The 12,638-nt window shown below is 42.2% G+C and overlaps 1 protein-coding gene across 2 annotated transcripts in view; it reads right to left on the bottom strand.

The window, feature by feature from the left end:
• Positions 1-12,638, bottom strand: part of capn15 (calpain 15) — an 81,597-nt gene that overhangs the window by 41,639 nt on the left and 27,320 nt on the right. For both annotated transcript variants that reach the window (XM_041815389.1, XM_041815388.1), the window contains exon 2: positions 6,114-7,779. In XM_041815389.1, the coding sequence (XP_041671323.1) occupies positions 6,114-7,757 (1,644 nt within the window). In that variant the 5' untranslated portion in view covers positions 7,758-7,779. The remainder of the gene's footprint in view (positions 1-6,113; positions 7,780-12,638) is intronic.

Genomic DNA, 12,638 nt, shown 5'->3' with positions numbered 1-12,638 from the left:
CATTGGTTTTTGCTTTTCATGGTTTGGTCTAAACTCTGAGAAACTTCCACAGTGTATTTACAGCCCCAATTCCAAAAAGTTGGGGTGCTGTGTAAATGTAAATAAAAACAAAAAGCAATGATTTGCAAATCTCATAAACCCATATTTTATCCCCAATAGAACATATCAGATGTTGAAACCGATAACATGAAAAATAGTTAGTTTTGAACTAGATTGCTGCAACGCCTTAAAAAAGTAGGGACAGGGCCATGTTTACCACTGTGTAGTATCCCCTCTTCTTTTAACAGCAGTCTGTAAACGTCTGTGAAGTTAGCTGACTGGTTGCTGTAGTTTTGGGAGAGTAATGCTGTTTCATTCTTCACTGTTGTAGTTTCTAGTTGCTTAACAGTCCTAGGTCTTCTTTGTTGGATTTTTCATTTTCTGATGCTTCAAATGTTTTTTAATGGGTCTAGACTGCAGGCAGGCCAGATTAGTCTCCTCTACTGTGAAGCCATACTGATGTGATGGATGTAGTAAGTGATTTAGCATTTTCTTGCTGAAATATGCCAGGCCTTCCCTGAAATAAACATTGTCTGGATGGGAGCATATGTTGTTTTAAAACTTCTGTAGACATTGATAGTGTCTTTCCAGATGTGTCAGCCGCCCATGCCATAGGCACTAATGCAACCTCATGCCATCAGAGATGCAGACGTTGAATTGTGTGTAGACCACAGGCTGGATGGCATCCATGGTTTCCAAAAAGAATTTCAAATTTTGATTCACCTGACCACAGAGCAGTTTTCCATTTTGCCTCAGTCCCTTTTAAATGAGCTTTAGCCCATAGAAGATGTCGATGTTTCTGGATCATGGTGCTTCTTCTTTGCAATATACAGCATTAACATTGGCATAGCCAACTGTGTTGACAGTGATGTCTGAAAGAGTTCTGAGCCCATGCAGTGATTTCCAGTATAGAATCATGCCCATTTTAAATGCAGTACTGCTTGAGGACCTGATAATTTCGAGCATCCTTTGGCCTCGTCCCTTGCACACAGACTCGTCCAAATTCTTTGAATCTTTTGATGACGTTATGTAGGCTACCGTAAACTATGAGATCAGTGTTTGCCAATTTACGTAGAGGAACACTTTTCTGAAAATTTTCCAAAGTTTTAAGATGTAGTTTTTCACATATGGTGAAAGTCTACCTGCTTTAACCTCATTAGTTGCAAAATGCACCTCTAGCTGTTTTCCATTTGTACCACTCAGTTTTTGAGCATTATGTTGCCCTGTACCTGCTTTTTTGAGATATGCTGCTGCAATCAAACTCAAATTGAAAAAATATTTTGTCATTTAATGGTAAAATGTCTCAGTTTCAACATCTTATGTTATTTATATTCTAGGTTGTTCTGTGTTTATGAGATTTGCAAATCATTACATTCTGTTTTTATTTACATTTTATACAACGACCCAACATTTTTTGAATTGGGGTTGTACTAGAAGCAGCATCATGTCTTGCTCAGCAAGTCTAGAGATAAAATTTAAAGTACTAACATAAAAGCACGCAACCTCTGACTTGCAGTGACCGTGTTGCACAGTGCGAACCAAAAGCTTTTATCATTATTAAACTTTCACCCTCCTGTGTTTTGGTGCTTGCCAAGCGCTAATGCCTTAACAAAGATAGATTAAAAAGACTAGCACCTATTGCAAACAGATTTTCTCCCGCTTCATCTCTCTGACCCCTAAAACTGAGCTACAGCATGTGATGCTGTTAGCGATTACATTCACTATAGGGAAGCAGATCATTTCTGCTCCTCTTCTCTCCGGCTCTGCTGCTAAAAATAGGCCAGCCCTGTGTTCACCTTAGCACGCACACATGCACGCAGAGCCAGCCACACATTGACGGCTACACTGGAGAATTGAGTGCAGTCGTGTGGAGAGGGTGGGAGGGGACGGGGGTGGAGGGTGCAGAGAGGGGGGGAAGCATATTTAGAGATATTAGGAGAGAGGAGGAGAGTGGAGGAGAGAGGACAGATAGATCTTTAACATTTGTGGGAGTAAAAAGAAGGATACAAAAAGAAATAGCTTAAATGTTGATCTTGAACAGGGGAAAGAAGGTAGGGATGAGGGTCTCACTGATATCCTCCTTCCTACTGAGAAAACTTGCCTCCCACGCTCGCAGCAGTGAGTCCTGCAACTTTCAAAGAAGTCATTAATAATGTATCCAGACACTCACTTCAAGCCATTGTAAACATGGCATGGTAGGTGCTGTGCTGATGTAGTAAGCAAACATGCATGAGGCACCAAAATAAATTCAGAAACCTGCCCCTAAAAATAAATAATCTAAACAGTTCTTGCTGCAAATCCCTCATTTTCAGCGGTTTAATTAGCCTAAGAAGGTTAGCCTCATTAGCATAAAGCCTTAAATGGTCTCAAATGAACCTTTCTGACAGCCCAGAGAAGCATTTCCATGGCAACATAATACAGGCTTATGAGGGGGTTCAGCAACGCAGGAGATGTGATACACACGAGTTACATAAAGGTTGTCACATGTTGACAGTACAGGAAGACATCAATGTGTTTTTGAACAGCTGTGAAGAAGGGGTGGAGTGGGGGCCCTTTTTGTTTTTTTAAGGATCAGAGCTTACGACTTACACGACTGACCTCCTCATGCATGAATATTAAAGCAGAAGCACTGGATGGGGTGTAATGCATCACTATTTTAGTGCTGTTATGACAACAGACAAGCCTGTAATTATAAAGGCATAATTAGTTTTTTGTCTGTTATGAAAGAGGAACACCATGATTGACATTTATGCAGGTTAATAAAAATAGTGAGGGTGTTTTAATATGAAAAGAATCATTTTCTGCCTTTTATCCTATAATAACTTTGGCAAAATTGATACAGTGAGGCTGGCTTTAAAGGAAATTACACTCAGAGTGATAAAACTGAATCTCTCACAGACAGGTCTGTGATGATACAGAGAAATGAACTGCATTAAGAAGGCTAATATATTCCTAAATAAGATCCCTAAGTTGTGATTGGTGTCAAATGAGGACAAGAATTAACCCATTAAAGCCCGAAAACACAAATTAGAGTCAGAAAATTCTCATTTTTTGGGACTGAAATTGTTATTTAACTTTCTACTGAAATCCAAATTTCCATATAATTTAACATATATATTGTTTGTATCTCATTTGATGCAGTAGATGTTTTTGGTAACTGATAATCCACTTGAGAGCATTTTTATCATTTATCAGATTGTATTCAGAAGTTTGTTTTTAGTAATTTATTGATAATATTGATAAGATAGAGGTATCATAAAAGCATGTATCATATATAATACAACAGATTTTAAGGGTTTAAAGACTCAAACTACCAGCGTTAAAAAACACCAATTCCCAGGAGAGTCTTATCAGAACAAAGATTGAAAACTGACTCATTAGAGGCTCTCACTACTACAGTTATACTCTGACACTGACCTTTTTAAACTCTGAATTAGTCATCAGTGAAGTGGCTGAGGGAAGGTTGTATTAATATAAGACACTGCGGCTCCTTTAGGTGGCAAACATTCACCCGCCGGTCGTTTAAAAGTCTGCAAACGAAGCAAGTGCAAACAAAGGCAATGACAAAGCCTATTAGCATTTCTGTGAAATTGGAGAGATTCAGGGAACGGGAGCTATGCCAGTGTGTTAACAATAAGAGGAACTGGGATGAGGAAAGTCTCCCCTGAAAGTAAATGTGCATCCTGTGATGCAATGAAATAAGCTGATATTGTACTTTTCCGGATTAAAAAAAAAAATGGTCTCATGTGTTTCAACTACTTGTTGTCATCTAGCATTTTCACAAAGGCACAAAAGCCTTTTTTAAAAATATATATTTTGTGGACTTTTTATACCTTGATTTCTAAAGGCAGTGGATCGAGTCAGAAACAGGGATGAGAGAGTGGGGGAGAAACATGCGGGAAAGGAGACACAGGCCAGACGTTTGATTTTTTGAAGACAATTCCAGAGTGGGTTGCATGTTCCTGGGTTTAATCTGGCAGTATGGCCCCTTCACATATGCACTAAACACCTGAAAATGCATGTTATAATGAAAATAACCACATTTTCCAGACTTTTTGCAGCCAATCCCTGAGTTTAATTTCTACAGAAGCCAGGGTGAGAAGATCTGTTTATGCAGCAGGTTACCATTCAGGAAAACACACTATAAGTGAGTGGGGCTGTTATTGTTTTTTTTCTGATACCAGTGTTAAATTGATGCTTTTTATATGGTGCAGGTGTCTAAACAGTGCTTGAATCAATACATTAGTAAAATTGGAACTGCATCAGAGATAAACAATAAAGTAAATGTGTCAGTCAATGTGATTAATTTAATTTTTCAAAACAGTTAAAGACATTCATGTACAGTTGAAAGTGAGTGCACATAAATTACACAGATCCCATAGGGTATTTCTTGCCTTTCAGTAGAGGTGGCAAGGTATCGAAATACAGTATCGATATCTATGTTGTACTTTGGTTTGGTAGGTGTCAGATGTGTTGGTACCGGTACTATGTTGGTACTGGATTTCAATACTCATCCCTACAAGTGAGTAGGTAAGGGCATTTTTTCCATGTATGGCTGCTTCTTCCTCTTTTGGGCTTACTTCTTTTCAACTGTTTTGTTTACACCGTTAAATGTCCTATTTCACATGGTACTGATCTAAAGGCAACTGTCATCAAATTATTGGACTTGGCTACTTGTTTGCTATATTTGATATGCTGGGAACATTCTGTGCCAACCTATTTACATCTTTTATGCATCCAAAGACATCCCGCTCCTATCCAAGAGGAGAAAATCTCCAGCTGTGAGGAATATGTGAGAAAGAGAAACTCAGAGAGATTTCAGGAACAGGATGTCCTAAAAGTGGATGTTTTTCAAATGTGCATGTGTAAAAAAGTAGGGGTGTAATGGTTCACAGAGGTTACAGCTCAGAATATACCTTGGGGCTCGGTCCATGGGGAAAAAAGCAACGTAAAGTGCCAGATTTATAATTCTAGGTCTATCTCATTTATTTCTTTTCACTGGCAACAGTGAAGCTGACAGTTTCTTCAATCTAGCGTTATTTAAAACTATCTGTGATAGTCAGTGCAGCCTGTGATGTATTAAACATGAAGAATAAAAGAGGAGAACCAAAAAACATGATGCAACGTAAAAAGCAACAAAGAAAAGCATAATATCTCCTGAGAAATGCTGAAATAAATACAACATAAGAAATAACAATTAAGAATGTGTATTTTAGAGCAATGCATCATATTTATGACTCACACTTGATGTGTGGGGTGATACCATCAAATAGTTGTTTGAAAAAGTGTAGAGAACACAGACTACAAGTGAGAATTAATCATGCTATATCATGACTTGTGTACTTCAGTGACGGCCCCCAAACTAGCTCATGTAAACACAGGATGGGATGTTGTAACAGAGCCTGGGCGCAGCACTTTGATGCACACTTGTGGTCATTGTTTTCAACCTTTACATAGCCACATATAATCTTTAAAATGTATAGTAAAAGCATCTGCACTGTCTTCAACCCTCACTCTGCTTTCACATACAGGGCTTTTTAAAACAGTATGAAGAAGTGAGAAGAGGGGTAAAGCCTTTTTTATTCTTGACGTATCCCCATTTTGCAAAATAAAAATTAAATTGAGCTAACAGGCCAACAGTGAAAACTAAAAAAACAAACAAATTGAAACTAGAAAAGCACTCGGAGAGCACAGACCTCCGCCATTAGCCCTATCTCCCAATAGTACAGAATCCTTTTAAAAATTCCTGGATCCAGACGGTGATCCGGATCACTCCCAAAATCTAATCAGTGCTTCCTTTTGCCATTTCTGACATTTCCGGAAATGTCATCAAAGTCCGTCCACAACTTTTTGAGTTATGCTGCTAACAAACTAACAAACAAACTAACTGATAAACGAACAAACCCACCTGATCACATAACCTCCTTGGCGGAGGTAATATAAGTAAAAACTACAAAAAAATCCCAAACTATTACAGCGTTACACCCCAAGGAAAAAAGGGGCTATTTATGATGCCATGTGACATTAAATCATTGAGGTTTTCTTGTATTTCACAGCCACAACCTGTCTCTTACCTCTCTGCAGAAGCTGACGATGTTCTCCCACAGCTCCTTGGCCTCTCCCTCATCGTTTCGCCTACGGGCCTCGACATGCATGCTCTCCCTCCTCTTCAGAGGCTTAACCACCTTGCGCAGGGTGAGGTACTGCTGGGGCGTGTGGCATGCTGCACAGTTCTTGGCCTTGATGTCGTTGAGCAGCGTGCATGCTGGGCAGCTCCACTGTCCCACCTTCTCCTGAAGGCTGACTGAGGCGGAGGATGCAGAGGAGCTAGAAGCAGTAATAGCTGAAGAGGAAGAAGGGAAGGCCCGGACTTGTTTCCGTGTTTTATGGCCAGAGGATGCAGAGGAAGGTGTGCAGGAACATGAAGCAGTTCCAGGCCCAACAGGGAGGCCACAATGTGTGCAGCAGCGGGGCAGTGGTGCCTGCTGCTCCTGAAATCCGTGCAGTTTGGAGGAACCACAGGCAGAGCACTTGGGTGCACCAGTTGGGTTGCGCAGCGTGCACTTTGAGCAGGCCCAGGTGCTAAAGTCTGGACTGGAAGGACTAGCCGGGGTAAATCGTACCGTCTCACAGCCTACCAGGTCAATGAGGTCAGCACCAGCACGAGATGATCGGCAAGCTTCGCACTTAGACGAGCTGCCAGGGTTGGGTAATGAGCAGCTAGGGCACTTCCAGGTTGGGGCTGCTGATATTGCGACAGGAAGGTGGGGGTTTAGAGGATGGTTATGAGAATCTTCTTCCTCTAAGATACTGAGGCGCTTGCTGGGGTAAGATGGTTCCTGGGGCTGGGCGTGTTTGGGCTTAGCTGGGCGCTGTGGGCCGGGCTGGGGGGGCACGCTGGCTGCTGAAGGGGAGGTAGGACTGGGAGTGTTGGTCCCAGGGTTGGGTGGGCGCCCCGGTGGTGGGACTTCTCTTCTGCTGCGGGGCACAGGGTTGTTTTGTAGTGAGGACGAAAATGCAGTGAAAGGGGAGGAGAGGGTCTGTGAGGGGACGTGAGGGGGCTCTTGGGGGTCACAGGGCGGAGCTGGGGGAGAATCATCTGTAAGGTCAATGAGAAGAGGGGCAGTCCCTGCTGTGTGGACAGGAAACCCCAGAACAGGAGTGCGTACCTCAGGCACCACAAGTGCCTCGGGGGGGATTTTAGGCAAAGACAGTTTCCTGGGTCCACCACAGGCAGAGCATGATAACGCCACAGGGGTGTTGTGAAGTGTGCAGCGAGGGCAGGCCCACCCAGAGTGCTGCTCCTCCATGCCGCATACCTCGCCATTACTCTCAGACCGCCGCAGCACTTCCTCCTTAGCCGGATGCTGTCCATGTGGCTCGAGAAGAACTGATGGGGTGACTGCAGGTGTGGGGGGTTCAACTGGGACAGGAGGGAGTCCGTTGGCAGTGGCAGCGATGGTGGTTGTAGGAGGCGTGTGGGTGGCAGGGGATGGTCCAAAGCCACAAACCGAGCAGGCTCCTGATCCTTGCGGGTTGTTTAACGTGCAGCGGGGACAGGCCCATCGGTGCTCCTCTGTGCTGCTCAGTCGCAGGATCTGGTTGAGGTCCGGTTTCTGGCGCGGTGCCTCACAGATGGAGCAGCGAGGCGCAGCGCCGGCGTTCAGGAAAGTGCAGCGTCCACATGACCACTCGCTGCCTCGCACCGCTGCTGCCATGGAGCCAGGAGAGTGGGAGTGGCTGTAAAACACAAAACAACGTGTCAAATCAAACTCATGAGCCAGTATTACATCCTGACACATAACTGCAAATACCTTACGATGATGCATGCATATTAAGCTTGTCACTGTTCTAGTATTCAAGCTATTCCAGTCACTAAAATTCTGTGCAAAGATATGATCAAATAGCCAGAGAATAAAAACATGGATCTAATTAGCCAAGGGTGACTATGTAAAGCAAAAGAAGATAGTGTAAGCAATCAGTGTTAATTTCATCAACTAAAACTATGACTAAAACTATTCATCGACAGCCTTTTTTTCCATGAAAAAAACTAGACTAAAACTATCAAAAATAGATCTGTGATGACTAAAACTGACAAAAACTAAATTTAGTTTTTGTCAAAATGACTTAAACTAGACTAAAATGTAATGTAGTTTTCGTCTGACTTTCAAAATCTGTGATATTTCTCCACTGTGGGTAAATCTGTCAAAATGCAACGTATCTGTAGCTCTTCTGCCTCTCAGCTGTAGAAAGCAAGGACCCCAGGTTTGGGAGTAGGCAGAGAACACACTACCATGATTTGGTACCAGATTTAGGCAAGAAAATAAATGTTTGGACTGAAAGTAAAGACTAAAATGTGAGGACTTTTTATGGACTAAAACTAGACCAAAATGTTTTGAGTTTTTGTCGACTAAAACTAGACCAAAACTAAAAAGGGGAGAAATGACTAAAATGGGACTAAAACTAAAATTAAAAATAGCTGCCAAAATTAACACTGTAAGCAATAGAGACTGTTAAAGGAGGAGAGACAGACAGAATTAGAAAAGAAACATAGAGGGTGAGAGGGAAAGATTAGCCAGTGCAGGGGAAAAATCAAATCTCCCTCCTGGGGGCTCTCAGGGCAGTAAATCCATACACAATGGCCACATGATTAGAGCCAGGAAGACAGCACATGGAGAGGAGGAACCAGAGAGGAGAGAAAGACGCTTTTGCCTTTCCTGAATTTTAAGAAAAGTGTTGCTTGAGTCTTCCTGACTGACTTACTAGAATGGAAATAAAAGCAACACATGGGATCTCTCTGACTTCATTTCAGTGCACCTCTCCTCCCCTTTACTCAGAGCTAATGCTAATGCAGGGCAGATGGGGGGCAACTTGAGGTCATGCTAATCCCATGCCCAAATGAGTTTCCAAATGAATTTCAAATACACGAGTCTATTCATCCTGGCAGTGCCTATGATTCTGGTATTTTTGACTTAAAACAATCCATTCTGCGGGATTAAACACAATTCAAAACAACTACTGCCGATGTTGTGTCAACAATGTTGAGGAAAGTAAGCAGACGATAACTAATGAATGTGAGACTTTCAATTCAGAAGCCTAGGGAGCGCCTCATCTGTGTTGTCAGGCTTATTGTTTGATTTTCCCATCCATAATAACCTAAAAGCAGTCTGTTGCTGTGGATTGACTTGTCCAATCCATTCAGTGCGCTTGCAGTTCACTCAATTCAACATATTGAATGAGGGTATATTAGGGCCTTTGGGGGGGAAGCAGCACAGCTGGATACCTCCAGAGATCAAGGGGGTTTGGAGAGGAGCGGATGCGGTGGCTGTCTGGACAAGCCAATAAATGTCACTGTCACTCAAGCTACTCATGTGTGAACACCAACACAGAGGAGGTAATGGAGAAATAGCAGGATAGTGGTGGGTAAGGTGCAAAGAGCTGGAAGATGTAGTCCACAAAATGACTGCAGAGGTTGCATATATCCCTCTTTTGGTTGTGTTAAAAGTTCCCTAGGCTGCTGTGACAAAAGCTTTTATGAGGAAGAATTGGTTTGTGGGTATTTGTGAAAAATGACCAGAATCCCTGTGGGTTTTACCAAGCAAACAAATTCTAGTAATCCTTTGTGTCTGTCAATTCAGTGCATGGAAACACACAATCACAGTCTGTGTGGCATTTTTATGCCAATAGATTTATTTACACATAGAAAAGCTGTGAAAATGTCCCCAAATTCTCAGGTTGAGCTGCATGTGTGAACATCATCAGAAAAGCTTTTTCTCTTTTTTATCTGGAACTTTCCTGCCGGTACCCTGAGGCAGTCCAACATGTTTAGGAAACACACGGTGTCGAATGCATGACTGCATGTGATATCGAAGCAAATGATGAAACTGTCATATTTTTAGGCTCACCAGTTTCTGCTCTTACATTAAAACTGTAACAACTAAAACTAGAAAAGTGCTTGGAGAGCGCAGACCTCCACCATTAGCCCAATCTCCCAATAGTAAGAAATCCTTTAAAAAAATTCCTGGATCCAGATGGTGATCCGGATCACTCACAAAATCTAATCAGTTCTTTCTTATGCCATTTCTGCCATTTCCTGAAAATTTCATCAAAATCCATCTATAACTTTTTGAGTTATGTTGCTAACAAACTAACAAGCAAAGTAACAAACCCTGCGGATCACATAACCTCCTTGGTGGAGGTAATTAGGTGCACTGATATCAAGGTAAGAAGTGCCATTAAAGCGTCAGACTTTGACTCAGCTGGGTGACGTGTGAACAAACAACTTGGAAGGATTTCAGAGGCAGACTGACTAAAATTGTCTCAAATTTTTCAGGATTGCATGTGCATATTCCACTGATGAAAAACAGAGGAGTCTTGTAAGGATGCCTACTGGTTGCTTGGCCTTAGTCCTTGTCTCCAGTGCAGCATATGTCCTGTCCTGCTAATTTACTTCAGTTCAACTCAATTACACCCTTTCAGACCAGACCTTTCCTCAGAAGCCAAGGAAACCTCTTGCAAGCCTGCACACTGTCCTCCTCTCTTTTCAGCTCTCCTGCAGCAGGAAAGGATGCTAATGTGTCTCTTTTGGTGTCTTTGTGCACGTGGGTCCTTGCCTTTGGGTGTGCACGCATGGAGCTATATTTATTTGCGGACATAGCATAGTTGCTTGTTTTGTTGTCCAAATACATTTGTGCCTTCATTTGTGTGTTCCCTCGTCCCTCAGGGGGGGTGAAAGTATGGAAGGAAAAGTCACGGTGCTTTATGTCAGGAGGTGTTGTTCTCCTGGGCTCAAGTCACCACTCCACATATAAGGTAAAAACGGAAACGCACCCTTTCAGTGATAACAACCAGCAAGGAAAAAACATCTAAACACAGCTTTTATCTAACAGTAGGATCTCCTTGAAGGATCCATTAGTAAAGAGAGATTTAAAAATTATTTCTATTGCTGCCTTTTGTGTGCTCTGATTGTCTCTCAGACAGGAGGAGTCCTCAGACTATAACTTCCCCAAACTGGCCGCTTCATTAAAAAGAGGCTGACTAAGCTGAATGCTAACCTTGATAGCACATGTTCACGCCACGCTTGGCCCTTCAAAGATCAACCTATTTGAGGGCTGCAAACAGCAGTGACGGCAACATGTGTCAACACATCAAATCTGATGACAGATTCTTCCCCCTGGTTGTTTTCATAACTGTCAGACCTCTTTCATCTCAGGCGAGAGACAAAGTCACAATGTCAGCCACATGGAGATGTTGTCATCACGATTGATTTGATATCCGACAAGGAACAGAGATTGCAAACTTATTGTAATTTCTCTCTGTCTACACCGTCTGAAATAGGCGCTTTCCCAGTGATCAGCGTCTAAAACATGTTTTTATTGCTTCTTTATGTAAAGCGCTTCAAGAATGAAGGCCAGCTTATGCTATGTAAAGTCCCTTTAATAATCAGGCCTCTCTATCTTTGAATCATCTATAAGTCTGAGTGTGGGAGGTAAACACCCTCTCTACTTTTTGATATAGCCTTTAGTTAAGGTTTGGTTTGGACCAGTAAGCTGCTATAGGCTTTGGACAAGCCACCTTGCCAATAGAGAGAAAATTTAGAAATGGGACTGAGCTTTAAGTGTTTTCACCAAGTGGTGATGGTGTAAGCTGAATGGCAGGGGCCAGGTGAGCTACATAATAGAGTGACATAATAGTGCGAGCTTTGCGACATGGTGCTTAACCCTGCTGGAAGTAGCCATCAGAGAGGGTTAACCTGTGGTCTTAAAGGGGTGGGCATGGTGGGCAACGATACTCAGGTAGGCTGTGGCATTAAAACGATGCTCAATACCCCCAACATCATTAAACCAACACCACTAGCCTGAACCATTGAAACAAGGCAGGATGGATCCATGCTTTCATGTTTCATGATTCTGCCAGATTCTAACCCAACCTTTGAATGTTGCAGCTGAAATCAAGACTCATCAGACCAGGCAACATTTTTCCAGTCTTCTATTGTCAAATTTTGGTGAGCCTCAGTTTTCTGTTCTTAGCTGCTGTTCAAAGCCACATAAATCCCAGTTCCTCTCCATTCTGATGCTTGGTTTGAACTTCAGCAAGTCATCACAATCATTTTAGACACCTCAATGCACTGAGTTGCTGCCAAGTGATTGGCTGATTAGCTATTTGTGTTGATAAGCATTTAAACAGGTGTACCTAATAAAGTGGCTGTTGAGTGTAGAAGCACAATGTAGTGAAGCTTGCCAATAATTTCAACAATGAAGAAGAGGGGGACACACCAAACAAAGCAACAATGTGGCGATGAGTATCATTTTTTCATTTACTTATGTTGGATGTGGCCGATTATCAGGAGAAATAGCTGTGATTGAGAGAAGACTGCAGGCTGCAAGGAAAAACACAGCCAACAAATACAGGAAAACCCAACTTCAGGTTAGCGAGACAAAAATGACACAACAGGGTGGTTAGCTAACTTTTTAATATTGTGAGTTACAGTTTTCAGTAGGGATGTGCACGCTTAAACGGTTAAATTTGTTCATCAAATTAGCTGATAAAAGATTTATGAGTTGATTAAACTAATCGTTTTTTCTTTAGAAACACAGGCC

Source organism: Cheilinus undulatus, linkage group 20, assembly GCF_018320785.1.
Source record: "Cheilinus undulatus linkage group 20, ASM1832078v1, whole genome shotgun sequence".
Lineage (NCBI taxonomy): Eukaryota > Metazoa > Chordata > Actinopteri > Labriformes > Labridae > Cheilinus > Cheilinus undulatus.
Note: the sequence above shows the minus strand (reverse complement) of the source record. Positions and strands in the feature narration are given on the sequence as shown.